At 43.1% G+C, this 27,721-nt stretch overlaps 1 protein-coding gene across 1 annotated transcript in view; it reads left to right on the top strand.

Moving 5' to 3' along the window:
• LOC138511076 (trichohyalin-like) overlaps positions 1-27,721 on the top strand; it is a 3,831,204-nt gene that overhangs the window by 1,762,090 nt on the left and 2,041,393 nt on the right. The window contains exon 18 of the mRNA XM_069626576.1: positions 11,345-11,435. Coding sequence (XP_069482677.1) covers positions 11,345-11,435 — 91 coding nt within the window. The remainder of the gene's footprint in view (positions 1-11,344; positions 11,436-27,721) is intronic.

The raw sequence follows: 27,721 nt of genomic DNA, 5'->3' as shown, positions 1-27,721 counted from the left end.
GGTCTGTAAATTTAAAGAGACTAGTAAAGTCAATTTAACTTTACATGCTCTGGGAGACAGTAGTTAGTCCCAGAGAAGGTATTTAAACCTTGGGGAGTCGGAAAGACACCCCTGTGCCACTGCACTGAGGGTACTGTGTGACCCACAGTTAAAAGATGATGCTTATAGAGTTGTGTTAAAACTCCATAACCAAAGAACACAAAAGTAAAACGCACTGAAAATGAAAAGTTCGAAATATAGCAAAAGAGCTCGAGGGCTCTAAGGTAGAGGGAATTTAACACTTCTGTGAGAAATATCCCTAACAATGAGAACTGGTGCTGGCGCTCTTGGACAGGGATAGGCAGGGCGGGGCTACAAAGAAGATCACTGGCCAATACAGGAAGAGAGCTGTTGGAGTGTGGGCCATTTTGCTCTGTTTTCAGTTCAACCTGTTTGTATGGCTGTAGGGATATGTGGGTGGGTGGGGTTACCAAGTGGCCGTGGTCCAGAAGATTTCCGAACACCCCCTCCATCAGTCTGCCATGGGGATGCAGGATATCATAAAACACTGCAATTCATATGCTGTGTGATTTTATATTCCCCTTCTCCAATCTGATCCCTTTTCTCATTAAAGGGATTTTTGTCCCGCCAAAGGTTTGCAGAAGAATAAGGAATACTTTTGCTTCCACGGTCTCTTGCTGGAAGCACTTGATATGGGAACAATCAATTAACCAAAGAAGATCTGATAAGAATCACAGTCCAATGTTTTTATTGAAAACCACTGACATTTGTATCATTTACAGTTGCTTGCTCGAAGTCTCATGGAAGCCAAAAAGCCTCTCCACACAGATCTGATATTAATCACAGTTCAATACCTTTCATGAAAACGCCTGACATTTGTGCAATTTACAATTCTTTGCCCGAAGCATCCTGACAGCAACAAAGTCTCTCCCCACATATCTTAGTTTGAATGCCATTCCAAAGCCTCCTGGCAGCTATAAAGCCTTTCAGCACAGATCTGATAATAATCACAATCCAATGCCTTTCCAGAAAACCCCTGGCATGTACAATATACATCCGCTTGCCCGAATCCCTCGGGCAGCCATGAAGCCTTTGCACACAGATCTGATAATAATCAGTCTAATGTAGTTCCTGCAAACTCTTAACATTGTACACTGCACCGCTGCTTGCCCGAAGTGTCCTGGCAGCCATAAAGCCTCTCTGAACAGTCTAATGCCATTTTGCAAACCTCTAACATTGTACAATTTACAGCAACTTGCCTGAAGCCGACTGGCAGCATGAAGCCTCTTCACATGGATCTGATAAATTGCACAGTCTAATGCCATTTCTACAAACCCCTAACATTGTACAATTTGCAGCTGCTTGCCTGAAGCCTCCTAGCAGCCATAACGCCTCTCCACACAGATCTGTTATCAATCACAGTCCAATGACATTCCTACAAAGCCCTCACATTTGAACAATTTACAGCCACTTGCCCACAGCCTCCAGATAGCAATAACGCCTCTTCACACAGATGTTATAAGAATTACAGTCCAATGCCATTCCAAAGCTTCCTGGCAGCCATAAAGCCTGTCCACGGAGTCTAATGCCGTTCCTGAAACCCCCTAAGATTGTACAATTTACAGCTGCTTTCCTAAACCTCCTGGGTGCCATATAGCTTATTCGCACATATATGATAGGAATCCCAGTCTAATGTCTTTCATGAAAACCCCTGACATTTGTACAATTTACAGCCGCTTGCCTGAAGCCTCCTGGCAGTCATAAAGTCTCTCCACGCATATCTGATAGGAATCACAGTCCAATGCTTTTCCTATAACTGAAAACTCACACATTTGTACAATTTACAGGCACTTGCCCGAAGTCTTCTTGCAGCCCTAAAGCCTCTCCACACAGATCTGGAAAGAATCACAGTGTAATGACATTCCTGCAAACCCCTAACATTGCACACTTTATAGCTGCTTGCCCAAAGCCTTCTGGCAGCCAAAAAGCCTCTCCACACAGATCTGAAAATAATCACAGCCCAATGCCTTTCCTAGAAAACACTGATATTTGTACAATTTAGAGCTGCCTGCCTGAAGTCTCCTGGTAGCCATAAAGCCTCTTCACACATATCTGATAGGAATCACAGTCCAATATCTTTCATAAAAACCACTGACGCCTGGCCTAACCTGGCACTCTTTAACCTAGTGGCCCTTTCGCCCTTACAAGCACTTCCCCCCCTACTCTCGCCCCAGTACTTCTTTTTACTGCACTTGCACGATCCGAATGTCACAAGGAATAGTAGGACCGTTTTTGTCCCCACCCCATCGTCCCCCCGTTTTGTCTTGATGCACGTATAGGTTCATTATAAATACCCAATAAAATAAAAAAATAAAACTGATGGCTTTGTCATGCTTTTTTTTTAAAAGGGCATTTGGGCAAGGACAGATAATAATCAAGCGGTTGAAGGCACGCTTGGGTAAAACATGTTTATTACACCACTAGCCATTTACAGCTGCAATTAAGCCATGTACGCTCAGCAGACCCCTTAGAACTACATCTGGGAGGCTAACGTTTGATGTTGCTGCCTTATAGAACAAGCTCAAAGAGATCCCAGGAGGATGTGTTTTAGGCGGGATAGGGCAGGTAACAGGTGGGAATTACAATAGGTTTTGAATGGCTAATGGTCGTCAATGGCTGGGTAAATAACCCAACAACACCCAAAAGCTGTATGTCTCTCCTCATATGGTCACCTCCCTTCTACCTGTACTGCAATGCAATAGTTGTGTCCTATAGTTGGCGCTTAAGTGCCACCTAAGAGCCTGAAGTAAAAACGGAAGACCTGAAGAATAAACAAGGCTTCACTTGGTTGCAATATGCTTTAATGAAAGGTAGAATGTCATAATACTTTTGTGAGGGCATTGCTTCTGTGCTCATTGTAAGGCAAAGTCTGAATGCAGTACCCTCTGGGAACACTACAAGCAACTGTGACTACAGGTATAGGCAACCCAATCTTTGGTATAAGCTTGTATTACACAGTTTGGGTAGCTTGTTGAGCAGCCAGGCTTATATCAAGAGGGGAAATGTGAGTTGTAGTGGAGTTTAACAGAGATTCACAGTTACAGGTATTCAAATAAGCTCTTACACCCAAGGTTTCTTGCATAAACAATTAATAATGTATTTATCAGTCAATTATAAAGACTTCTTCAGAAGGGAGCAATAGAATGACACATAAATATACTTCAATACTGTACACTCTGAGTTTCTGAATCAGACAAGACCCTTTTGGGATGGCCCACAGACACAACCTACACCCACAGGTGGCTTCAGTAACAAGGGTGCTGGGGAAATTAATTTCTTACTGTTGGCATTCAGAACACTTCGTTAAAGGTTTGGTAAAAGGCAAAGGTTATTAGAACACAAGAAATTACAAATAATCATACACAGGGCAAATACTTTTAGAGTCCACTAGAAGAGTCATTCAATTAAAAAGGCTAAGCCAAAGTCAATGTGTAAAAGTCTTGGATAGGATAAAGCACTTCTGTTAAGTAATGTATAAGTCTTTGCACAAGTTCTCAGGAGTCTTTGAAGAAAAGAATAATCAATTGTGGCGCCACAAGCTGATTAGACTTGTGAGTTGTGGAAGTTACAAGCACTTATACAGTAAGTGGTAAGTTCTCTTAGACTTTTTTTACAGTAGCTTGGTAAAGAAGAAAATATGCAGCTGAAGACATCTGTTCCTGTGCAGCTCTGCAGGTCTCACTGTTCCTGGGCCTCAGTCTTGGGGACAAGAGGGAGGACGTCGGGCGACTCCTGCACTGCACTGTCACTGTCAAAACTGGCAATCGGCAGTCTTTACTTTCAGTGGCTGTTTCGCGTTTCAGCTCCTTGGGCACAGCAAATAGCAATAAGCACAGTTCCTTGCTGTCAAGGTGGACTTTCCTCACATCTGTGGTCCCGCACTCGACTGAGGGGGGGTCAGACTTGGTCAGTCCTGCTTCGTGGGAGTCCAGAGGATCTTCCGAAAGCTTTATGCCAGCTTACAAGCAAAGCACACAATCTGGTGTCCCTCTCCCTGGCTCTACGGTTTCCTGCAGCAACTCTGAGGAAATTCAACCGGCTCCGAGATGGGTGTCCAGGTGGCTTACTTGGGAGTTGGTTGGTGCCACCAACTCAATGGGAGAAGTCGTACTCGCAGGGCTTCTCTGTCGATGCGAACTTGGCAAGTAGTCACTGCAGCAGGGCTTCACCGGGCAAACCAACGGTCCAGGAGTTGCAGCAGGTGTCCTCTTCAAGCTCTTCTTCGGTTCCTTCATCCAGTGGTGACTCTCCCTTCGAAGACTCCCCTTTTATTCAGTTCTCTCCCATTCATTCCAGCCTAGCTGTCACTCACCCAGCAGGGTGGCTGTCCTTGCCGGACAGTCAGCCAGCCAATCACCAGAGAGTGCATTTGGGTCTCCTAGGAGACTAAGCACAGGGAGTTTTTGGCACCTCCCTCACTTCCTGCCTACCCCAGACACTCTGGAGCCAGAGGCGGGTTTCACTCCTGACGCCCGCCAAAGGCAAATGAACAAAGAGACCAGACCTGGTTTGGCGCGCAGAGAAAAACTCAAGAAGGACCTTTCCGCAATGAAATGGTGAAAAAAGAAGACCGGGGACCATTTTAACAAAGGAGGCTCAGCGCCATTTTCAAAAACATGGCTCCCGTGATTTAACGTTAACGGAGCTGCGAACAGTTTGCGGTCGGGGTAAATCATGGTAGTTCATACAAAAACCACTGCCACCAGCCATTCTGAGAGGAAAGGGTAACATATAAGTGCTACATGAGTAGCTAGACATAGGGGATACAAAGTAATCCTCCAGCACTCTATTGTAAGATAGGGTGTGCTGGGTTACAATTTTACAGGACTAAGTGAAGTCAATTTCACTCCATTGCTATGGGAAACTGTAGTTGATCCCAGAGAAGGTATTTTAACCTTGGGAAATCTGGAAGACATCCCTGTGGCACTGCACTGAAGGTGCTTTGTGACACAATTGTAAAAGATGATACCTATGGAGTTGGTTAGACTCCACAACCAAAATAAACAAACACAGAAAACACATTGAATTGAAAAGTTCAAAGTCCCAAAGTTTAGCAAAAGGGCTGGAGGGCTCCAAGGTGGGAGGAATGGGCACATTTATGAGAATTCTCCCTAACACTCATTTGCCTGGACAAGACCCTACTTGGCAGCTCCAGGTTTATTTCAAAATCTTCACCAAAAGCATGAGAACATAAGGTAACCTTGGTCCATCTTAAGCTCTTACACCACCGTATTTGCTACTCATGGCACTGCAACTAAACAGTGAAACACATGTTAAGGAGTTTGCGCCTTAGCTTAAGGTTGTGTTTTATAACCGGACCTTATTGCAAGGCGTTATATCTGAATTTGAATATGTTGGAACTTATTGTAAAAAACACATGGAATTGTTGCGAAATGAAAGAAAATCAACTCAGTACGGTGGTGTCGTTTTGCATGAAGAAAAGAAGATTATAGGCAAATAACCAAGGCCACATTAATCGCTTTTCCAGTATTCAGTCTGCAATCTTGGCAGAAAGGCATCCTATGTGAGCCGGCAACCTATGCTGTCCCTTTTTCTGTATCTAAACTTTGAGCGCGGATAATTGCTTGTTTACAACTCCTGTCCATTCTTTCATGTATGACAGAGAATCTACTGAGCGTCCTCAAACATGGGCATCTTTAAGCACCTTCATCTTTCCGACAGAAGGCAATTTTAATTAATAAAGTATATTTTAATTGTCCCATATATTTAATAAAGTATATTTTAATTGTCCCGTAATGATGTCTGTTAGCAATCTTAAATCCTAGTGAAAAGCTAAACACGATTGTCTAAAGGGTCCCTACAATCCTGTCCATTGACCTCAGCCTCCATAGTTGCCTTAGTGACACAATCATTGAATAAAGCGCAAACATGTGTGTGAAACGTTTCTAAAATCTGACCAATAACTTATCTGCCATTTCTTTCCAAAGTCATTGAGAAATGTCTGGTTCATAAATGACAGTCCAGCACAGAAACTAAAACTCATCTTGAGCAGGTTCAGTGGCTTTCTGGATTTCTCCTTAGTAAACTATTTAATATAATCTTGCTAATGGATAGGATTTTGGAATTATTTAATATGTTTATGAGTTCTTTTAAATATGTATGTTATTATTTCTGTTTGATGTTCTGTTATTTGTAGGATTCAAATTAAATTCTGATATGTATGATCTTTAGTCATAAGTCTATTTTTAAGGTTAAGGCTCACTAAATAAAAAAAATGCCAAATATGTTAAACTAGTCGTCCCAGATCATCAGACATTTAATGTTGAGAGTTGTAATTCTTTAGGCACCCTACCTTTAACTTGAACAAGTAAAATCAAAATACTGTTTATTAAATTGTTTCACATTAGGAAAATGTCTGTCTGTGTCCTTTGCTTAACAGAAGGAAGTCACAAAGCCTGAATCAATCAATGGAAAAATTGTAAGAGAATCATAGGATCTCTTCGTCGGAGTTTAAGCAAAATAAAGTCTTTGGGGTAACTGTCAGGCCACGTATGTGTACTTGCTAGCAACGCCGCCAGATGTATCTGCGGTCACCCACAATCCGGAGGTTTTAAGTGGCTACTGCGCTTCTTTCTTGACTCCTTGCCATTGGTTCCTCTACTTCTCGTTCTTGTTTCTCCTCTGCATCGCCTCATAGATTTCCACGCGCTCAACAGAGCCATCTGGCTGGATCTCAAGATGTGGGTGTATCTGCACACTAGGCCTCAGCAGCAGCAGGATGGTGAGGTATCTGCCACCAAAAACGCACCAGATTTTTACAATCGGCCGGGCTACATAAGCAGGTTGACAAACTAGATGTGGCAATGGGTTTCTCCTCCATTTCTGGGAACTTCTCTCTGTTCTCCAACATCCTGCCATTCTCTGACTCCTCATCAAGCCTGGACAATGTTTTTCCTAAGTGATCAAGAGGAACCCTTCGTGCATCTTCTTTCTTCCTTCTGCCACTCTATGTTGACCTTAATGAGGTCTCCTAGATGATTTTCCAAGTGGTCATACCTACGTGCATCCACTCCTTTCTATCCCGCATATGACATGACATGTCTGATTTTCTCCTCTCTCTCTCCTTGGCGGCTTCTTATCTCCTCCTTGCTCAATGTTGATGCTTCCCCACCCACATCTGTACGTTTCCCTACCTCCCTGCTCCCCAGGTTACCCTTCACATCCTTCACATTATATTCCTCTCTTTCCTGGTTCTTTCCTACCTCCTGGCCCCTCTCCGCCTACTGGCCTTTCCTCAACTTTTTAACCTTCCCCTTCATTGCCTCATTTCACTCCTCCTCCTCCTCAGCTCTTACAACTTCCTGAATAACGATGATATCCTGAATCTCCACCTTCTCTTGACCTTTCCTTCATTCTCTCTGACTTCATCTGTCTAGTTTCCTCTTTCTTTCCTCCTGCTGCACCTCAACGTTCCAGTCTTTCTCACCAAAGCTACCACCTTTTCTCACCAGCACCTTTGTCCTCCAATAAGTTCTGGGAATGCATCTCTGTTTTTCTCTGGACACCAACCGCCTCCTTCCAACTGTGGTTCCCTATGTAATGGCTTGGCCCCACCGTGGGCACTAGCCTCTATCAACTGCCTTTAGGCACCTATAATTTAGTCTTATTAATGGATTGGTTAATCCTTGTCATGAAGAGCTTCCCCACCACTCATAAGGGTCAGAGGTCGAAGGTGTGCTCCTGACAGCTGAAGTGACAGCCAAATCACTTCAGTGCATGGGCTTCATTTAAAATATGCACCTCTGTTCCAAAACCGCAAAAATATGAGAGTTACTATCCTCAAGGCTCCTCCTTGAGTTCAAAGGTTTTTAGTTTTGCAAACCTCAATTCTGTTTCCCTTCTAAGAGAAGGTGATTAGTTCAGCCATTCAGTCGTTGGATTCTAAAGTGTCCCCAACACTTCTTCCTTGCGTCCGGCTTTTGTAGGCTCTGGTCATCTGCTTCTTGTCCTCTATAGAGCAGCATGTATCTCCCAGAGATGTATTTGCCCATAAGTTCCTGCACACAAGGCAACACAACTGGCAGAAGCTGGAGCTTGATAAGGGCCTGGAAAACCCCAATCCTTCTACCAGAGGAGTGATAACTTGGCCTGATCTGCGTCATCTTGGTCACCCCCTCCCTGGTTCTTCCCCGAATCCCCAAGCCCCACTTCCTCCTCGAGGATTCCCAACAGTCTTAATCCCAATGGGACCTATGCTTCTCCCCTTCTCTCCTCTCCACTCTCCTGTTTCTCCTACTTTCCCTCTTTGCTTACACATTGGAGGCTCATACTTTAGCCCACCTCGGCTTGCGCCTGTCCGGTTTTATACTTGTCTCTTCATTCTCTCCTTCGCCCATCTCTGTCACTCACTGCAATCTTATTCTCACACCCTCCCATACCTCCCTGTCCAATTCCTCTTTCCTGCTGCCTCGTAAATGACTCGTCCACTTTCTCCTATGATGCTTTTTCAGCCTCCTCCTTGATGGTAATTTTCTCTCTGTATGTCTTTCTCCCACCTTCTTTTCTGTCTTCTTTCCTTCCACCCTCCTATATGATGCTTTCGCCTCCTTCCCCAATGCCCCTCCTTTCAATCTCATTTCTTCACTCTGTTTTCATGTTCTCTCTGTTTACTTTGGAGCTTCCTCCTAATATTCGTTCTAGGGCTCTTGCCTCCTTATTCTCCCCGTCTTCCCCCAGCCACCACTTCAGTGTTCCTTTCCACCCCCTGTGCCATGCTTCCTCCAATCCCCTTTCTGATGTTAGCACTGTCTCCTTCTTTACAACTACTTATAACCTCCTTGCTGGTATGCTCTCCCCCTCCTTCCTCACTCACACATCCTTCTAATCTCCTCTCTGATGTTCTCTATAAAACCATCATTGCAACATCTTTTCAGCTGCCTCTCTGATGTTCTCACTGTCTCCTTCATCAAAACTCCTTTCAACCTCTTCCTGGAAATCCCAACATCCTCTCCATTGTCACTGTACTCTCTACCTCTCCCAAGTGCTCTCTCCTTTCTCCTCCTTAGTGCCTCCGGCCTTCTTTTTCCATTGTCCGTTCTCCTCTTTGCACTCTACCACATCCGCCTCTTCATGGCTTTTCGTCACCCGCAATCTCTGCGTCTCTCCTAGTGCCCACACTACAGCACAGTTGCCTGAGGTTTTGTATTTCAGGTCGAATCCCTCTCTAGCTCCTGCTCCCAGAGACTGTTTTGTAATTGTGACTGTGTTGGGATTAGTGTACTGGGTCACGAAACTTTAGAGCACCTGCTGGCAATGAGGGCCTGAGAGGCTGTACAGTACCAACAACTGAGCTTACTTGACACTGGTCCGTCATCTTGGCATGCACACGCACGCAATAGCAATGCTGCCGGACAGACCATCCTCAAGCTGCGTCACATCTTGAGGCTGTTGCAGTGTCTGAGGTGTGCTGCACCTCACAGAGCCTAACAAAGCCCTGTTTTTTTTTCTCCCATAGCGAGGATGAGATATGTCATGCTTGCCTTAGAAGCCAGGATGATGTTTTACAACATCTGTTAGATTTTTGGTTGAGCGCTTAGAAGAGAGAATAATACTCATGAGTCGTACCATAACCAACCCCAGCGCCATTAAAATAATGCAGTTTATAAATTAGGGCAGCCCTTAAAGAGGCAGGTGGCACCTAGACATGCTTTAAGTGACAGTTCTCTGCCTTAGAGATGGGGAATGATGGGGTGGTCCAGGGGTGCCCCGAGCATCACCAGCGTGTGGTGGCACCTGGCCACCCATGGCCACCACACCTCACATTCCCAGAGACAGTCAGGAAACGTTGGGCCTCATTACAAGTTTAGTGGTATGGGAAAACATAGATCGTAAAATGGAGGTAAAAGAATTATTGCCACTTTACTATCACTTCCCCACACTGCCAAACTCCGGGATTAGAGGTGAAGTGGAGGGTTTACCTCTAGCATATTGGCAGATTTATCGCAGTGGAATTAATGCTTGTAGAAAGTCCAGAAAAAGCACAATGACATCCCCTGGAGACTTACACCTTCGTTACCCCACTTGTAATCTAGCAGTACTTTCACGGCACCAAGTGTCGGTCACAGTTATTGAGTTTGCTGGTAATTCTATGGTATATACCGTGAAATTATCACCAAAGTCATAATGTTGAAAGCCATTGTACTTTTTTCAGTTTTGTATACATGAACAATTGTGCTAATTTGTTTATGTTAATAGTGTGATACTTGTCACCTATGTTGTACTTTCAATGGAAATGAAAACATATCCAAGTTATTCTTAAGGGAGACAGTCATTTTTTGCGCATAAGGTATTTATTTCAGCAATATAGCCTGAGCCGGCAGGCATAAGTTAGAAGCCAGAGCGCAGCACAGGCTTTAACATTTAACATTAGCCCCAGTAATTCACCTGACCGGTAACGCCCCCCCTGTGAGCGCTATATTGCTATTTGTACCTCAGCACATTGTACCAAGGTACTAAGGGTGTTTTTCTCAACTTGAGAACAAAGTACAAATCAAGATGGCCGCCATGGATCAGATAGAAGGGAACTACATGTAGTCCCTTCTCCCTTTCCATGATGGCCATTGCAATGATGTGGATGCGCCTGAGGGACAGGGCAGCGCCAAGTAAGTGGGGCCAAGGTAGGGGCGATTGGGGATGTGGAAACGGAGGAGGGATGAGGGGGGCTCAGGGGAGCGCACTTACCTGATTCCTGGCAAGGGACAATGCAGCCTCCAGCTCTGAGGAGGCTCAGAGCAGGAGTTTGACTGTGTGGTAAAGTCCCCGTTCTGAGCGGCCTGATTGGCTGCAACCCTCCCTCCCCCCTATTAATAAACATTCCTAATGACGAATTTGTGAACAGGTCTGTTTACAGCTCCTTATGGTAAAAAATAAAATGTCTTTTATTCTTAGACTTGCAACAACGCTTTACACGTCAAATAGGAAACTGATGACTATAGGACACTGAAAATAGCTTACGTATGTTCAAGTATGCAAAGAAAATGTTACTTCTTAAGTATTTCTGTGTCTTTACTTTTCCCGAACAGTAGTCTTCTCTCTAGAGTTATGCTTTGCTTTTGTCTAACTGACGTAGAATTGTGAAGTGGCTGCAAATATACCCTTAATGACATTTGACCTGCTTGCCAACAATTTGAGTTTTCATTGAAAAAAATGTACATGCAGTCGGTATTCTTAAAGTATATTCGCTGAAGTAAAAGTGTGTGTTTTCACGTGCATACATTTCCCACCCTCTTATTGACATGTGTATGTCTCTCAAAATTCCACTCAGCTATGAAGAAAAAAAGGAAAAGGAGAGAGAAAAAAGGAGTTTGGCCCTTCCTTGCCGTAAACCACAAAGCATATCGGCTGCTGAGCGAGCGGTTAGTGTCTTTTCCGTTTCTGGAAACATTGGATAAAAAGCCTTCAGATTCCATTCATGAAGCAATTTAATGTTTATATATTTACATAGGTGACAACTTTATTTAAATATTTGTTATCAGGCGTTTGCTATTTATCTTGTATTTCTGATTCCCTCTCTGTTTTCTATTCTGGGTGAGTCACGACTTTGAAGAATTTTTACTAAACAGTTGAAATATTTTGAGTAGATTTCTCTGTTACGTTATTTCAGCACAACATTACGGGTAAGGTGGGCACATGGTAATGTACATCATTTCCTATGTATTTGTGTTTACTACCTGCATTTTTTTCCATGCATAGTTACCTTTATTCATTCTCATTCCGTCAGGTCTGACGTAACTTTACCAAACGACATATTAATCAATAACTTACTAACGAGATATTAGGTTCTTGAAAACAATGCCTAGATATTGTAGACTGTAAATATATAAATAATATCATTAGATACGTTGGATACCTGTTACTGCCAATTTGCCACGCCACCCTACCCTACGATGTCATTCGGCGGTAATGTAGAGGATGTCCCACCAGCAAAAACCAGGCGGTGAATCATCCACTTTACCACAAAAAAATAATCTGTTGCACAGTTATCGCTGATGGTAATTCCGACCAATTCCCTATGGAGTCCCATGAACTCTAAACATGGCGACTAACAGTGCAACCCAATTTTCACGCCGGCAATTTCCTGGGGTATTTGATAGGTGGATGGTACGTGGCGATAAAGGAGGTTGGAGTTGAGGTGAGGTGAGTGAGGACACAGAAGAAAATTGCCTGAAGCATCAAAAGAGGATGCAGGAAACAGTGTCATGGCAAAAGTGGCCAGTGGGCAATTTTAATTGTTCCGAATTAACGTCACTATGCCGTCACTAGTAATGATTGAATGCAGGGGTGTTGCTAGGTCTGGAAAAGACCCGGGGCTACGCTGATTTTCGAACTGTCGGGACTGGGGGCTAGCTAGCCTTTTGGTTGCAGCTCCTGAGATTCTATCTGGGACTACAACCAAAAGATCAGGCGCTATCTAGCAACGCCTCTGCTTGAATGAGTAGCGCTAACGGTAATCGATTTTGCTGCTAAATCGGCCAAACTCGTAATTAGGCCCATATCTTTCTCACGCTTTCTCTCCTTCATATTTGGAAATGTATTGCTTACATTCTACCAATGTGTTTGTTTAATTTGATTATGATTATGTTTGTTGTTTATTATTCAGTGAATTATTGATGTTTGTTTAGTTTGCATACTCATTTAAAAAATGTTTTATTGTATTGCAGGTTTGTATAAACCATATAATACAATACATTAAAAAAAATGTTGCTTCCAGAGGTTATTAACACATTCTGCAATGTTATTTTTATTTTCTCAGAATGATAATAAAAGTTTGGTCTGTTCGATAGAGCACATACCAAAGCACATCCAAAATGGCTGAGCATTACAGGAAATATGGTCCTTATTTATTTATTTATTTATTTATTTATTCATTTATACATTTACAGCAGCGTGCATAGCCCACAGACATCTAGGTGCTAGTGACAAAGCAAGCAGACAAGGATCAGTGGAGGAGGGGGTGGGGGGGAAAGTCAGTTGAACAGGAACGTTTTGAGGTGCTTTCTGAAGACGTTGTAAGATGGTTCTCTGCGTAGATGTAGTGCTAGCTTGTTCCAGTGAGACGGGGCCTGAACTGGGAAAACCAGAGCCCCCCACTTTAGCTCGTTTGAAACATGGTGTGACGACACAGTGACTGAAGGCAGCTCTGGTAGGTCTTACCGAGGCGCAGTTTCTCAGGTTGTTCACAAGTTTGTACTCATCGTTTGAGAGACTGCGGTGGGTGAGGGATAGAGTTTTGAATATTAGTCTATCCTTGACAGGGAGCCAGTGTGCAGATATTCTGGCTTCTGAGATGTGGTCCCGTTTGCCAATATCAAGGGTGGCTCTGAGCACATTGTTCTGTGTTGTGTGTAGTTTGTGAAGGTTTTTTTAAGAAGTACAGCAAAGCAAGGAGTTGAAATAGTCAAGTTTGGAAATATAAGTGCTTGTGCAACTTCCTGATGGTTAGTGGTAGAAAGGAACAGTTTGCTGGCATTGATTAGTTTGATCGCATACCCTGATGTTGAGGCAATGTGGTTGACATGGCGGGACATGGAGAGAGAGAAATCAAGGTAGACCTTGAGGGTCTTAACCGAGGATACGACAGGGATCTTGTGGCCGTCAATACAATGGATGTGTATTCCTGGGGGCGACTCTTCATGCGGGCAGTTGGTCCAACAATGAGAGGCTCGGTCTTTTCGTTGTTCAGGCAAAGGCTATGTGCAGCCATCCATGATTGGATAGTTTCATAGATTTCATTAGTCTTTTAGGTAGTCACCAGAGAGGGGGATAAGGATTTAGGTGTCATCTGAGTAGTTGGTGCACAAGATTCCCATGGGGGTTGAGAAGGTCAAACAGTGGCTGAGTGTATAGATTATACAGAGTAGGTGAAACACAAGAGCCTTGGGGAACTCTGCAAGAGTTGGGTGTTAGTTAGGCAGTAGCCTCACCCGAGAATACTCTGGAGGATATATTTGCCAAGAAGGAGGCGATCCAGCTGGAGGCTTCTGGGGAGAAGTGGGCAGCAGAGGTGAGAGCTTGGCAGAGGATCTTATGGTCAGCAAGGTCAAATGCTGCTGATAGGTCTAGGAGGAGAAGCAGCGACAATGATCCCTTGTCGTTGGCACTGTCAAGCTGTTTTTTTAGGTCAAGAAGGGCTGTTTCTGTCACGTGCTTCGGGCGGAAGCCTGACTGGTGGGAACCTAAAATGTGGTAGTGCTCTAGGAAAGATTGTATTTGTAGGTAGGCCACTCTGTCCATTATTTTGAGGAGGAACGGGACAGTGGTGATGGGGCGGTAGTTGGTAGGGATAGCAGGGTCGAGGGTAGGTTTGTTGCGGAGCAGTGCAATCCAAGATTCTTAAGTGCGAGAGGGACGGAACATGAAGTGAAGGAGGAATTGATAATAATGGTGATGAGGGGGAGTAGGGCTCTTTGTCCAGGAAGCTGAGAGTGAGTCTCCCTTGCACCAGGAGGTTTAAGGCCGGCAATGACACTTGCAAGGTCAATGTTGCTGATAGATTGGAACTTGCAGGGTCAGATGTCGACATGGGTGGGACTAGGAAGTGGGCAGTCGATGGCAGAGAAGCCTGTTTAGCATGGATTTTGGAATGCAGCTGAGAAATGTTTCCTGAGAGGATGTCTTGAATAGTGTCACACCAAGCGTTGTCTTTAATGATGGCATACAGGGTGGATATAGGGTTTTCTAGTTTGCTGAGTATAGTGAAGAGTTCTCGGGTTCTGGAAGCTGCATTAGCAATTCATTCATTGTAAGTGGCGGCTTTGGAAGTGCAGATGAGCTGTTTGTATTGGTGGGAGAGTGAGGAGAGGTTGTTCTTATTCGTTGTGGTGGGAGTTTTGTGCCAAATGGTTTCTGCTGTTCATTTAGCAGCTCTGGCGGAGCGCAGTTCTGGGGTGAACCAGGAATTAAGACGTGTGGGATTCTTGAATTTCTTTGCTTTAAGAGGTGTGAGGAGGTTGACAGTGCTGGTGAGCATGAGTTATAGTGGTCCACTAAGACTGAGGGGTCTTGTGAGGAGGGGCGTGGATAGTTGATGAGAGGGATGATGTTAGTGTAGGTCATGTTTTGTGAGCTACGAGCCATGGTGATGTTGGTGGTGATGACTGGCTTGGAATGTAGGCTGATGGCTGGTATGGTGAAGAATATAGTGTGGTGGTCTGACCAGGGGCCAGGACGGTTCAACAAAATGGTGGTGTTGCAGTTGTGGTCTTGCAGCCAATCAAGGATGCGGCCATGCAAGTGCATTGGTTCTGTGATGATTTGGGTAAATCCAAAAGCTGCTAGGGCGGTGGCTATGGCAGTGGCGTTAGAATCACTGGTGTCATTGAAGCCCAGGTTGAGGTCACCTAGAACTATGAGTTGAGAGGTGGGTTTGAGTTTGGTAGTGATAAGATGAGTGAGGTCATCTTTAAAGGAGCGGATAGTGCCAGGGGGGCAGTATATGAGATGTAACTTGATTTTGTTGTTTTGTGAGCATTTGATTTTGGCTGACAGTGCTTCACAGTTGGGAATTGAGGTAGATGGAGATGTGTATTTTGGAAGATAATCTTTGTAGATGAGGCCTACACCTCCACCTTTTCTTTCTTGCCTATTGCAGCGGAGAATGGCATAGCCTGATGGGACAGCAACGGAGAGGGTTGGGCCTGCTGAGGGGGGGAGCCAATTCTCAGTGAGGGCTAGGATGTTGTTCGTAGTGATGAAATACAGGACTTCATGTGGGTGTGCAATGATGGATCTAGTGTTGAGTAGGGCACAAAGCAGGGGTTGTTTATGTAATGGTGTAGCAACAGAAGTGGGAAGTATTGTGGGTTGTTGGTAGGTGGGGGCAATTCTGATAGGTGATTTAACCATATTTGCAACTGGCATGGTGGTCGCTCAGGGTTGTGGGGCGGAGTGGTTCTGTGTCTTAAATTGGTGTTCCAATCTCTGGTTACAGGTGGGTGTGTGTCATGAGGCGGTGGTACAAGCTTAGTTTTCTGAGCAGGCCTAAGTCTGTGTCTGGTTCTACATCTCAAGTTGGTGTTCTGGCCTCTGACGTCAGATGGGATTGAGATATAGGGTGGTGTGACAGTGGAGGCGGTGATAGCCTTATGTGGCAAGGCAGGGGTCTTGCTCATGCATAGCGTGTTAGAGGTGGTTGAGGTCACAATGGCTTGGGTGCTGGGTGGTGGCGGAATCACAGTGGAAGAGTAGAAGGTGGTGGAAGCAGCAGGTAGGATTATTAATTATGGTTTCTTTAGGTGTCGTCTTGACTCAGATAAGGCTGGTAGGAGGGGATTGGGTGGGGGTAGATAAAAAGGGGAGGTATGTTTTGATGCAAAACAATGTTGCAGGTTGAACTGGTGGTGCTCATGGCGGTATGAGAGAGGCGAGAGGAATGAAGTGGGGATAGGCAAGGTGAGCACTGGTGCATTGAGGGGAGTGTGAATGGTCCAGAGGGAGGTAAGGCCTGTGTATGTTTGTGACAGGGCATGGATGGGTTGCTTATGCCGGCAGGCCGGGCAGTGTCCATAGATATCATAGGATGGTAGAAGGGGGTTGGCATGTAGACTGTGCACCCACAGGCAGCGGAGAGGAGAGTCACCTGCGGAGGGACAATAGTATTCTATATTTGCATGAACCGCATGGTCGCAGGGAGAGAGGTATGTGCTGGTTGAGCTAGTGACGAGGTGCAGTTAGCGTGCGGGGAGATAACACCATAAGCATGGTGAGCTGCTATAGACTTACCGATTTGCAGCGCTTGCGATGAGCAGTGGAGAGCAGGAGATAGCTGCAGAGGCCTACGATCACAGCCATTGATTGCGGCCAGCTCCACCTACTGGTTTGCTAGCTGCGGGACCATGGGAGCGGGGACAGGTCCTCGGGAATGGATGGGGGTAATCAGAGAAGTTTGAGAGAAAAAGTTCACTTGAGATAGTTCGGTGTGAATACACTTTCCTGGGCATGATGGACCGCTGAGCGTCCTTATTCACAAATACTTGCGCCTTTGGAGTTAAGGTAATGACCGTGAGCAGTTTATACCTGTTTCACAAAGCCTACAATTGGAGCAAATCTGGAGATACCTGTATTATCTTTGAGAAATATCCATGCAAATCTGAATTGCAAACATTTGGAAGTGGGGCGAAGTGAAGCAGTTTGGCAGGCCCTTATTGTCACTGCTTCTTCTGAAAATCCTTGTGGACATTCTTGGATTCTATGCTTGGTTTCTACCTCATTTGGATGATCCTGCACCTTTAACTTTCCACGAACGCTGCGGAAGCCAAGCCCGCGGTTTCCCCCATCTTCAAAAACCGGAAACCCCGTGAAGCGGAGCGAAGTAGGGCAGAGCGAAGTAGGGCTAAGTGAAGCAGTTTGGCAGTTTGGCTGGGGAGGCGCTAGATAACCTTATCTACTGCGCCTCGCTTTTACCTATGATAAGCGGGTTAGCAGCCTCTACATCGTCTGCCTTGACCCCCGCCGAATCGCCATTACGCCCCGCATACGATCTACAAATTGCACTACATTGCTGACTATACTACTGGAAAGAATCGTGAGTACATGCCTTTGCTGTGGGAAGTATATACTCTAACAGAAGTTCCTTGGGGAATCTGCGGGGATCACCCTTTGATCTTCCCGGAGTCTCTTCTCTTGTTTACTGTGGATTGTTGAACTTATTGAAATAACTTACTGAATGTAAAGCTTGAATCACCGCCATTATGAAAACGCGACAAACGAAAGAAGTCACTATAGAACCTTTGGCTGATAACTCTAGTAGATGCATAGCCCCTTCACTCCAGAAGCAGCCATTAAAAACTAGCTTGTATCTCTTTGAGGGAGAAGCATTACTAAATATGGATACTCAGCCTAAGGTGAACCTGAAGCAAACCCCACAAACTGTTTCCCAACTGACCACACTAAATGCTTCTACACCACGTGAAACAGACGTTCCAGAAACAGAAAAACCTCTCGTAGCAAATATACAAGATAACTGTGAGAATATCTTAGAAACAGATATTGTGGACGAAGTCTTCATTCCATCAGTAGACTTGACTGACGATAACCCCATCAATAAGGAGGATTACCAGGAAAGTGGAAACAATAACTTAGATCAAAATGATAAAAAGCTTCTATTAACGGAAGGCAACCTCAATGATGGGCAAGCGACTCTAACTGTAAATAATTTGCCGAGAGACAACCATCCAAGATCTGAGAAGAACTCTGAAATAGCAGGTCAACTAGTAAAAGACTTGACTCTACTGGCAGAAAAATTATCGGCACAGAAGAGATTAAGTCTGGCCAGCATAGAGAATAGGCTAGCTGAATTGGAAGGTAACATATCCTTAAATCACTCACTAAGAACCCTGCAACCAAATATGAAATCAAAAATTAAGGAGTCAGATATAAACTTGGAGGAATCTGAACATCTGGTTAACAGTCCAGACCAAGATCCTTGTCTGCACCATTCAATGAGGCAACCTCGTAATGCAATTGAACCTAGTTCTCCAATAACTGAAGATGCGAACATCTCTACTAATGACTCTGATTCATCCTTAGAAGATAAAAGTTGGAACCCCTCACCAAGTATCCCTCCATTGGTCCCAGCTAACATCAATCTAGCGGCCCTCCAAAATATTATTCTAGCATCCATTGCACTTTCATTAACACCGTTAATGAAAATGTATGAAAATCTACACAAGGATTTACGAGATCAGAACACACTAATAGCCATGGTACAAACAAAACGAATTACCATGGAATCTCTAGCCATGAAGATTGAAGGTCGGTTGGACAAAGAAGCTGAGACTTCTCTAACATGGCAAAAGAGGTTGGCAGATTTAGCACACCGGGAAGCAAACGACAACTAAAATATGATGACGGCCATAATGGAAGACTGCAAGTGGATGCGAGAAATGTGGAAAAGCTCACCAACCTTGGAAAAAGATGATAAAATGACTCCCATCCTAGAAGCTGCAAAGTTTGAGCTTCCCAAAAGCACGGAGGATCTACCTCAGCCCGTTGTTACCGTAGGAGAAGTTCAAAACATCTTTTCCATCTTTAATGACAAAGAAAAGGAATCTCCTCTTTTGAATGAAAAGAAAAATAAATCTGCTATGAAACCCTCAGATAAAGGACCTAGCAAAGAGCCAAAGAAATCAAAGAACCAATTAATAACCAAAAAGAAAACATAAAGGAAATGGATCACAAGCATTTCTAAGAAATTTCCATACCCCCCCTAAACTAGATTTGGAACAACCCATGAAAAAATCAAGAATTGAACTCACATTAAATGCGAACAACACTACAAAAAAAGTGAGAAATTAAGTATCTTCCCAAAACATTCTTATATAGAATAGGACCCTGACGAGAATGTGAATCAATCCTCTACACTAAGTGACTTAGTGGAAATTATAGATCAGGAAAAAGATGACTCTAATTGGAACAATTTATCAGAAACTGAATGGGCCGAAATTGAAAATCTGACATCAGAAATTACTGACTACCCTAAAACCAGGGCTGACAAAGAAGTTAAAACAACAATCCACCTTGTGAGAAAAGATTCTAAGGATTCTATCGAATTCAAGACTTTGGAACAAAAAAGAGAGAATTTAGCTTATCTAAATCAAGAACTATATAAAGATAAAAGAAGCTGAAAAGACTCAAATTCAAGAATCTATAAGTCCACTCACGTTAAAAAATCCTCTCTACCTAGATATGATAAATGGAGACCTAGGAGTAGAAGCCCAAAGCGAACAAATAGAGAGGAAATAAATGCCATAAGATTCAGGAATAATAAAGAACTTATCACCAAGGAATCTAATTCCTCTCGATTTAACAAACAAAGATCTAAAAGTCGAAGCCCTAAGAGAGGAAAAGAGAGAAGGGAAAAAAATGCCACTTTTACACTGCAGTAGATCAGAGTAAATAAAGACCGAAATGCTCCTATCTTAAATCGACTCACAATAAGGAAATTATTCCAACAAATCCCTGAATTAAGAAATTTGGCAACCGATGATCTTAAAATCGTTGAATTGCCCTATGAAAAATTCACAGATATTGCTATACTACATATGATCTTGTGGAAAGCAAAATCCAAGATGCTGGAGCAAAAAAAACACCTGAACAAACTCGGATTTAATATTTGAGATCATTATTCAGATCTAAAACAAGGATCAACAAAGACCGAGAACCTAAAGAAGATCTAAGAAAGGCATCTCGAAAAACCAGTTGCCTTGAAAAACAAGCAATCGCTACTCCCCCGACAGAATGAGAAATTCCATGATAAACACACCAAAGAACTATCTACATGAAATCACCATGACCGAAACAAGATCAAAGATCTTTGTAAAATCTCGTTCACAGTAAAAAATATAAAGAACTGGAAGATCATGGAACTGGGCAGCTAAAGCTCTAGCAAAGCGACCTGACCAATAGAATATCAACTTGGATACATCCTCAGAAGTAATTCCAAGCTGGAACACTAGAGGATTTAGGACTTTATTCTGCGAGAAGAACCAAAACCTCATAAAATATGAAATAATCTGCTTGCAAGAGACTTGGCTCCGTAATACCCCTGCATGTGACGGCTATGAGTCATCCTTGAACTGGGCAGGAAAAGGTATATTTGGATGACCCTTTTCGGGCCTACTTGGTGAAAATAGAGTCCGGTTTTCAAGTAATCTCACATCTCTGTCCCAGCCAGTACATACAGATTCTGATTCTACATTCAAACACTGAGATGAAAATGGAAAAGATAATTCTAATTAACCTCTATAGGAATCCAAACCAATTGCAAGAGATGGATCCATTGAACAGTCTTAGTAAAGAGATTCAGAAACTCAAACTTGATTGGCCTAAAGCATCGATCATATTATGTGGAGACATCAATTTGCACTTACTTGATCAGAAGGGATACCCGAAAATCGAAGATGCTCTTGATAATAAAGCACAGTACTGGCATCATGAAGCAAATCTCCATGAAATGCGTATGTTAAATGGTCAATCCACAGGAGATACTCCAGGGTCATATACCTGGTGCAATGATGTACAAAAATACTGCCTTGACTACTTCTTTGTCTCTAACGCCTTGAAGAATCGAGTCAAATCCTTAATAATAGAAAAGCAATGCTCCAGTGACCATGATCTACTTGGCTTAACACTGATGACGGACTATATAAAATCTAAAAGAGAATGTAGGGGTACGGTCAACATTACTTTGTCCAAGAATCGGCTGAAAATTAACACAGGCGACATTGTGATGACTGACAAAATATTCAAACAATCTTTAAACAAGAACCCAAATCAGATTGAATATTCATGGATATTACAGGACTTCTTGAAACCATGCAAAACAAGAGAAATAAAAGGAATAATATGCACCGACCCTTTAGTCTTTAAACAGAAAAAGGAAATGCTGGTGGAATACAAAAATAAAATAAAGAAAGACCTGACAACTGGCAAAACTAAGACAACTCAGGAGACAGAAATATAGAAATTGGTTAATTGCCACTCGAGCACAGAGATTACAAACAGAGGCTGAAAGACTGCTAAAAGCAATTAGTGAAAACAATACTAGAGACGTATGGACTTTGTTAAACAATGGAGGCATTTTCAAATCAGACCCCATGATAAGTCTTGTAAGTGAACAAAGATGGTGTGAACATTTTACCAACTTGTTCACAATTAAAGCTTCACCAAGCATGAATCAGAATTTTGATATCCAAAAATGGAAATCACTGTCAGAGGGAAGAAACAGCCAAGCTACCAAATTATCAACTACTTGGAAGATAAACATTGATTAAGATGATATTAAGCTAAGAATAAATCAACTAAGTTCTTCTAGGGCAGCAGTCTCTGATGGGTCTCAAACTTTCTCCTAAAAAAATCCTGAAGAATGGAGCAGATTGATATACTGAATATTTCAACAAGTGTTATTCACCAAATGTATGCCAGATTCTTGGCGTGATGCCTTGGTAGTACCAATACATAAAAAAGGAGATCAAGCGGAACCCAATAATTACCGTCCTATTGCGCTTCTTGATTCGATGGGAAAAAATGTTGCCACAATTCGGTTGCGAGACCTAACAGCCTGGGAAAATAGCGCACACATCCTCGATGAACATCAAACAGGTTTTATTAAGGGTATAGGAACTTCTCTAAACATCTTCCTATTGGGAATCCTAAAAATCAAGGCCTTTTAAAGTAACTCCAGAATATATACAGCTTTTCTAGATCCTGAAAAAGCTTTTGAATCGAGATAAGCTTTGGAAGAAACTTAAGAACTGGAATTGCCCGCACAACTTAATCGAGGCCATGCAAGCTCTCTACTCTAACACCTCGATCCGAATATGATTGACCAACACTGGAGCCCTGTGCAAAAAAATTCCAACTCATCGCGGATTAAAACAGGGCTGTGCACTAGCTGCATTCTGATTTAGCCTGTATATCTCTGATCTAGGAATTTCTCAAAGCTTAATTCACGCATTTCCTCCAAAAGTAAATGGCAAATCAATTCCCTGGATCCTCTATGCAGATGACATTCTTTTCATCGATTTAACACCAATAGGCCTGCAATGACGAATCCAATGCTTCTACGAATATCTCTGTGGAAATTAAATGAAAATTAATACTTCTAAGTAAAAAATCCTACAGTTAAGTCCTGCCAGACTACCAAATCTAAGAAATCAAAATTGGTGGTTCAATAATGAAAAATTGGAAATTGTCAATACAATGGTTTACCTGCGAGTAACCATTAATAAAAATATCAACGATGCTGGCCATTACCCTCTCTTAAGAAGTAAAACTATGAACTTAGCAGCACAAGGAAGGAGAATCCATCAGCAATATGTAACATTTTTGGAGATCCCATTACTAACCTTTTATCGACAACTTTTTATCGACAAAAGTAACTGCCATACTCACATATGGTGCAGAAGGTATGGTTTGCCGGCCATGGACTATTTGGCCACTACTCGAAGGCCTGTTTTGGAAGAAGTGCTTAAACCTTCCTAAATGCCTGAAAATAGCAGTGATCTGTGAAGAACTAAAGCTACAGTCAGTAGAAAGCATGGTACTATGGAAATCCATTGCTCTATACAGAAAAACAATACTTCAAGGGGAAAGCTCACCGGTAGATATTCTCCAAGATAAACAAGGAAAAGACAAATCAACCCAAAACTGGTATTCAAAAATCTCAGATATAATGTATGATCAGAATTTAAGTAAGGAAGAGCTGATCAGTAATCCTATGAAGATCAAAAGGCAAATAATGGATAATGATTGGATTAGGACAGTAGACGAGAGAAACAGCAATTGTCTAAGACCTGCAAAAGAATTAGAGAAAAGGGGCCTTAACAACATTCCTAATTACTTGAAAAGGTTTACCTCGTTCCATTACCGAGATTTGCTGATTCGCGTAAGACTGAATATCTTGCCAACTAATGAAATCGCTTTAGAGAGAAAGATGATAACTCAGGAGAACTCAAGATGTCGCTTCTGTGGAGATGCTGAATCAGCAGAATCTCTGTCACACTGGGTGATGAAGGGCCCTATATTGAGACACCTACGAACTAAATATCTGCAAAAAACCCAGCAACTGAATTGTGTTAATTTAGACAAAAACTCTTGGGACAGAGTTCTAACGGGAGAACAAATAACAGCATGCATAGAGATGCTGAAACTGATAGAAGCAATTTTGAGAAAAAATGAGCAAATAGATCTAGCTGAAGGAAAGACTGGACATATGGATGAGAATATATGAACTTATTCCTTTTTAGGAGTTAAAGAGAATTAAGAAACCGTTAACAAAAGATAGGAGGAAGGAAGAAGAAATTATGTAAATGGTCAATTTTAAATCTGTAAAACTTTTCTGTGACAAAGTTTACTTATTGTATATTTTTGTAACTAATAAACATTAAAAAAATATATATTAATGTCTTCTCAAAGACCTGCGCAGATTAACTCCAGTTTTAGGCTGTAGGAATTGATTATAAAAAAGCAAGTGCAAATTGGCGATGTTCACAACATCTCCTGATTTGCTCTATTGCTAATGTTTGAGAATCAGGCCCTATGCTCATATTTATTTAGTTGATTTATTTCAGATTTTCAAATTGCCTCTTCTTGTTGTGCTAAATTAGATGCACTCACCATCCACCGCTATGAGGGGTCTAAGACTGATGGTTGGGAAGGCTGCGGGTGTGCTCAGTGGTTAGTTACGCAATTTGGCGAAATGTGCACACGGAGCTTGTTAAGCTGAAATGCTAATGGGTATAAAAATACCCCAATAATGAAAAGTGTCCACTAAGGCATGTGTATGGTGCTCACATGAGAAGATAGTCGCACAGGGTTCCTGGTGGGGTGATATCCCATCATGCAGAAACTGGTGGTTGAAGGGGCTGCTGGTGTGCAGGGCAAATTGGTAGGCAAATGTTCCCAGGTCAATTGTTGGTAGGCGGATAGGTTGGCAATTTGTCTAAAAATGTGTGCGCAGAGCTTGCTGCTAAGCTGAAATGCTAATGGGTATAACCAATACCCTGATCATGATAAGTGCCCAATTGGGCATGTGTTGGGTGGTCACATGAGAAGATGATTGCACTGGGTTGCAGGTGGGGTGTGATAGTTGCCCAATGGGGCATGTGATAGGTGATCATGTACTGGCATATTCATGAATAGAATCTGCTTGTGTGCACATGGAGCAGGTGCCACATTTGGTTGGTGTAGATCACGTGTGACCGTTTCATGGAAAAAGTCTATTGCATTGTCTCCATGTATATTTGGAGTGAACTTGGATTTTTCCCAGAGTTCAGGTATGTCAATATTGAGTTCTTCTATGTTTCGATCCTTGAGGATGACTCTTTTAGTATTGGTGATGTCTGCTGCATCTTCTTCCAAATTTACTAATAGATTGGTGAGATCCAGGTTTTGCATGTCAATCTCACTCATTGTGGGTTTCGTTTTACTTATCAGATGCCATTCTACTATCTTAGCAAACTTATTTTGAGTTTTAATTTCCTGGTATATTTGAACAGGTCCATTTGTGCTTGGACAAGGTCAGCTGTTGCTGTTGGAGCAAAGGTAGTCCCTTATTGAGCATGCTGGTTTCAGTGGGATTGAGAGGATAACTGGAGGTTTAACATTGAGGGTCCTTCTGTTGCAGTTGTGTTTTGAGATCTTGTAAGCCCTATTGCGCTTTTGTATTCTGTGGTCATGTTTCTGACATCCGCCTCGCGTGCCTCTCTTGTTGTTACTCTTCTTGGTGATACACCCTCAAGTAGGTCCTGGAAGCATACCCTTTTGAAAGTGTTTGTAAATCTTGTCCTTTTTTGTAATGTTTTATCTGGTCTAAAAAATGATAACCTTTTTCTCCGTTGATGTTGGTACTTGCTGTGGCTTCACCAGGTTCTTTCTCAGGGGGAGCTATTGCTCTTGGTGCTGGTTCCGTGTCACTGTCAATCTCTGAACTTGCCAGTGAGCTGTTGGGTGTGCTTTCCCGTGAGGTGTTCCTGTAATGATCAGCGAATTTAGGTTGGAATGTGTATACGTGATCATCCTGGTAGTCTCGTTCGTCTCTCGCACATTTTCTTCATTTCCTGAGCTTTTTTCCTTAGTACTTGTTGGCGCATTGCTGGTTTCGATCTCTGATTTGAGATGATCAATTTAGGTTACTAGTCTCTTATGCTCCCTGTCGGAGTTGTAGCATGATTTTCTTAGACATTGGTTAGGTTTTCCTCCCATTTTGGTGGCTAAGTCTGCATCCTCAAGGTTATTGAAGTCAGGAAAGATGTCTATTTTGAGGCTTCCAGGTATTTTATCTTGTTCCAAGTAGATTTGGAGAGTAAATGTCTCCCAAAATGTGTTTATCTCCTTGGTGCAACATCGCTCTCATTTGATGAATTTCTGTCAAAGGATCTCCGGTGTGTTAGGTCTTGGTGGAAAAGCGTGGTGAGTTGATCCTCTAGGGGTAAAGAGGTTTTTGACATTGTCTTTTCTGGATAGTAGGTAGTCTGCCATTTTGGCCTTGTAGATCTCTAGCAGCAGCAATCCTGTTCCAGGGTTACATTTAGGGAAGGCAAGAACAAGTTGGAAAAATCGTATCCCTGCACTGATCTGCTCAGCAAATCATGTGTATATGGTACTTCCTGCAGCTGTTCTAGGGTTCCTGCGGTACCAAGCTCCTGAAATCTAGTTACCTTTTCTTTTACAAGTAAGTAACTTTTAAACACTTATTCTCTATTCTAGTCAACAGGCCAATCCTTGGACGTCTTTCCCTTATTCTTGGAGCATGAGTGTTCTTAGTGGGAAGAGGGAGGTCACTACGGTCTAGTGTCCAACAGGCAGGTCAGGATAGGTTCTTAAGTAGCAAAAGTCCAAGTTCCTAAGGAATACTGTTAGGACAAGAAAGTACTTTACTTTTAGAGTTATCACAAGGTCCAGGGGCTTCACAGAAGACAGCCTCAGAGGATTCCAGCAGGGGCCTAGGTGCACTGGATGAGGGGACTCTGAATCACAGAAAACATCCCAAAACTACAAAGGAATCACAAGAGACTTAAGGTAAGTAAATACCCGAGCCAGCACAGTACCTCAGCACAGAAGAAGATTTTGCAGCAGGAGGACCTCAGGATCTGCAGCCAAAAACCTAGTAGTTGAATGTCTTCATCAAGAAGACAGAAGTCGGGACACTACAGGGACTTTTGCAGCAAGGACCATGGGAAAGGCTGTAGGTAAGGTTTTTCTTGTTGACGGACTCTGTGGATTTGGTGCATTTTTGAGGAGCACAGAAGAAGACAGATTATCGCCAGTCAGATTCTTGTTGTTTGCAAGGTCCAGAACTCTGGTGAGGGGACATTTTTTTTCTGGAGTCGTGCCTCTGAAGATCCAGCAGGATGCCCACGAAGTTTCATCAAGATTCGGGATTTGGAAGACTGCACCACACAATGTCTTGAGTTCCCAGGGTGTTGCAGCCCCCAAGATCACATTACAGCATGGGATGGCTCAAAATGCAGGTCTTCTTGATTCTAGTGGGTCGCACTCACTAGGGTCTGAGTCAGGGTCATTGTTTTCAGAGTGCCGAGGTTGATTGGAAGGCAGGGCTACAGCAGGCTCTGGTTACACAACAGACTCTCTCGTCACTGAAAATTGTTTCAGCCATACATTCTTCATCTTCCTTTTTGGTTTCGGTTCCAGTGGTCGCTTACCTCTTCAGCTTCCAAGATCAGACTTTTATGCCGACCAACCCCTGACACCTGGTGTCTACACATACGCTTGTACTTGCCACTTGCTGGCCGTTACTTACTTATTGTTATTATCTTTTCCCATGTACTGCAATGTCCCTGCCCCCTTCCCACGCACTTGCACGATCTGAATGACACCTGGCCTAGTATGATTGTTGTCTGTCCTCCTTTTTGTTCCCCTCCCTTGCCTCATCGTGCATTGAAAAACGTGTGTATAGGCGCATTATAAATGCCATATCATATCATATCATGCAGGAACCCAGCCAATCAAACAGCCTTGCAACATTCAAACTTGGGGGTTTTCACAATCTTTTCAGGACAGCCAGCCTCCCAGTTTGAACTGGAATCTTGCACTCAGGCTGGCAGACAAAAGGCTGCAGAATATTGGACGCCTCCCTTGCTTCCTGCCTACACAGACACCCTGGAGCCTGGGCTGTGGACTC

This window comes from Ambystoma mexicanum, chromosome 6p, assembly GCF_040938575.1.
Source record: "Ambystoma mexicanum isolate Mex_15411 chromosome 6p, UKY_AmexF1_1, whole genome shotgun sequence".
Taxonomy (NCBI): domain Eukaryota; kingdom Metazoa; phylum Chordata; class Amphibia; order Caudata; family Ambystomatidae; genus Ambystoma; species Ambystoma mexicanum.
The sequence above is the reverse complement of the archived record's forward strand: the minus strand, read 5'-3'. Positions and strand labels throughout refer to the sequence as shown.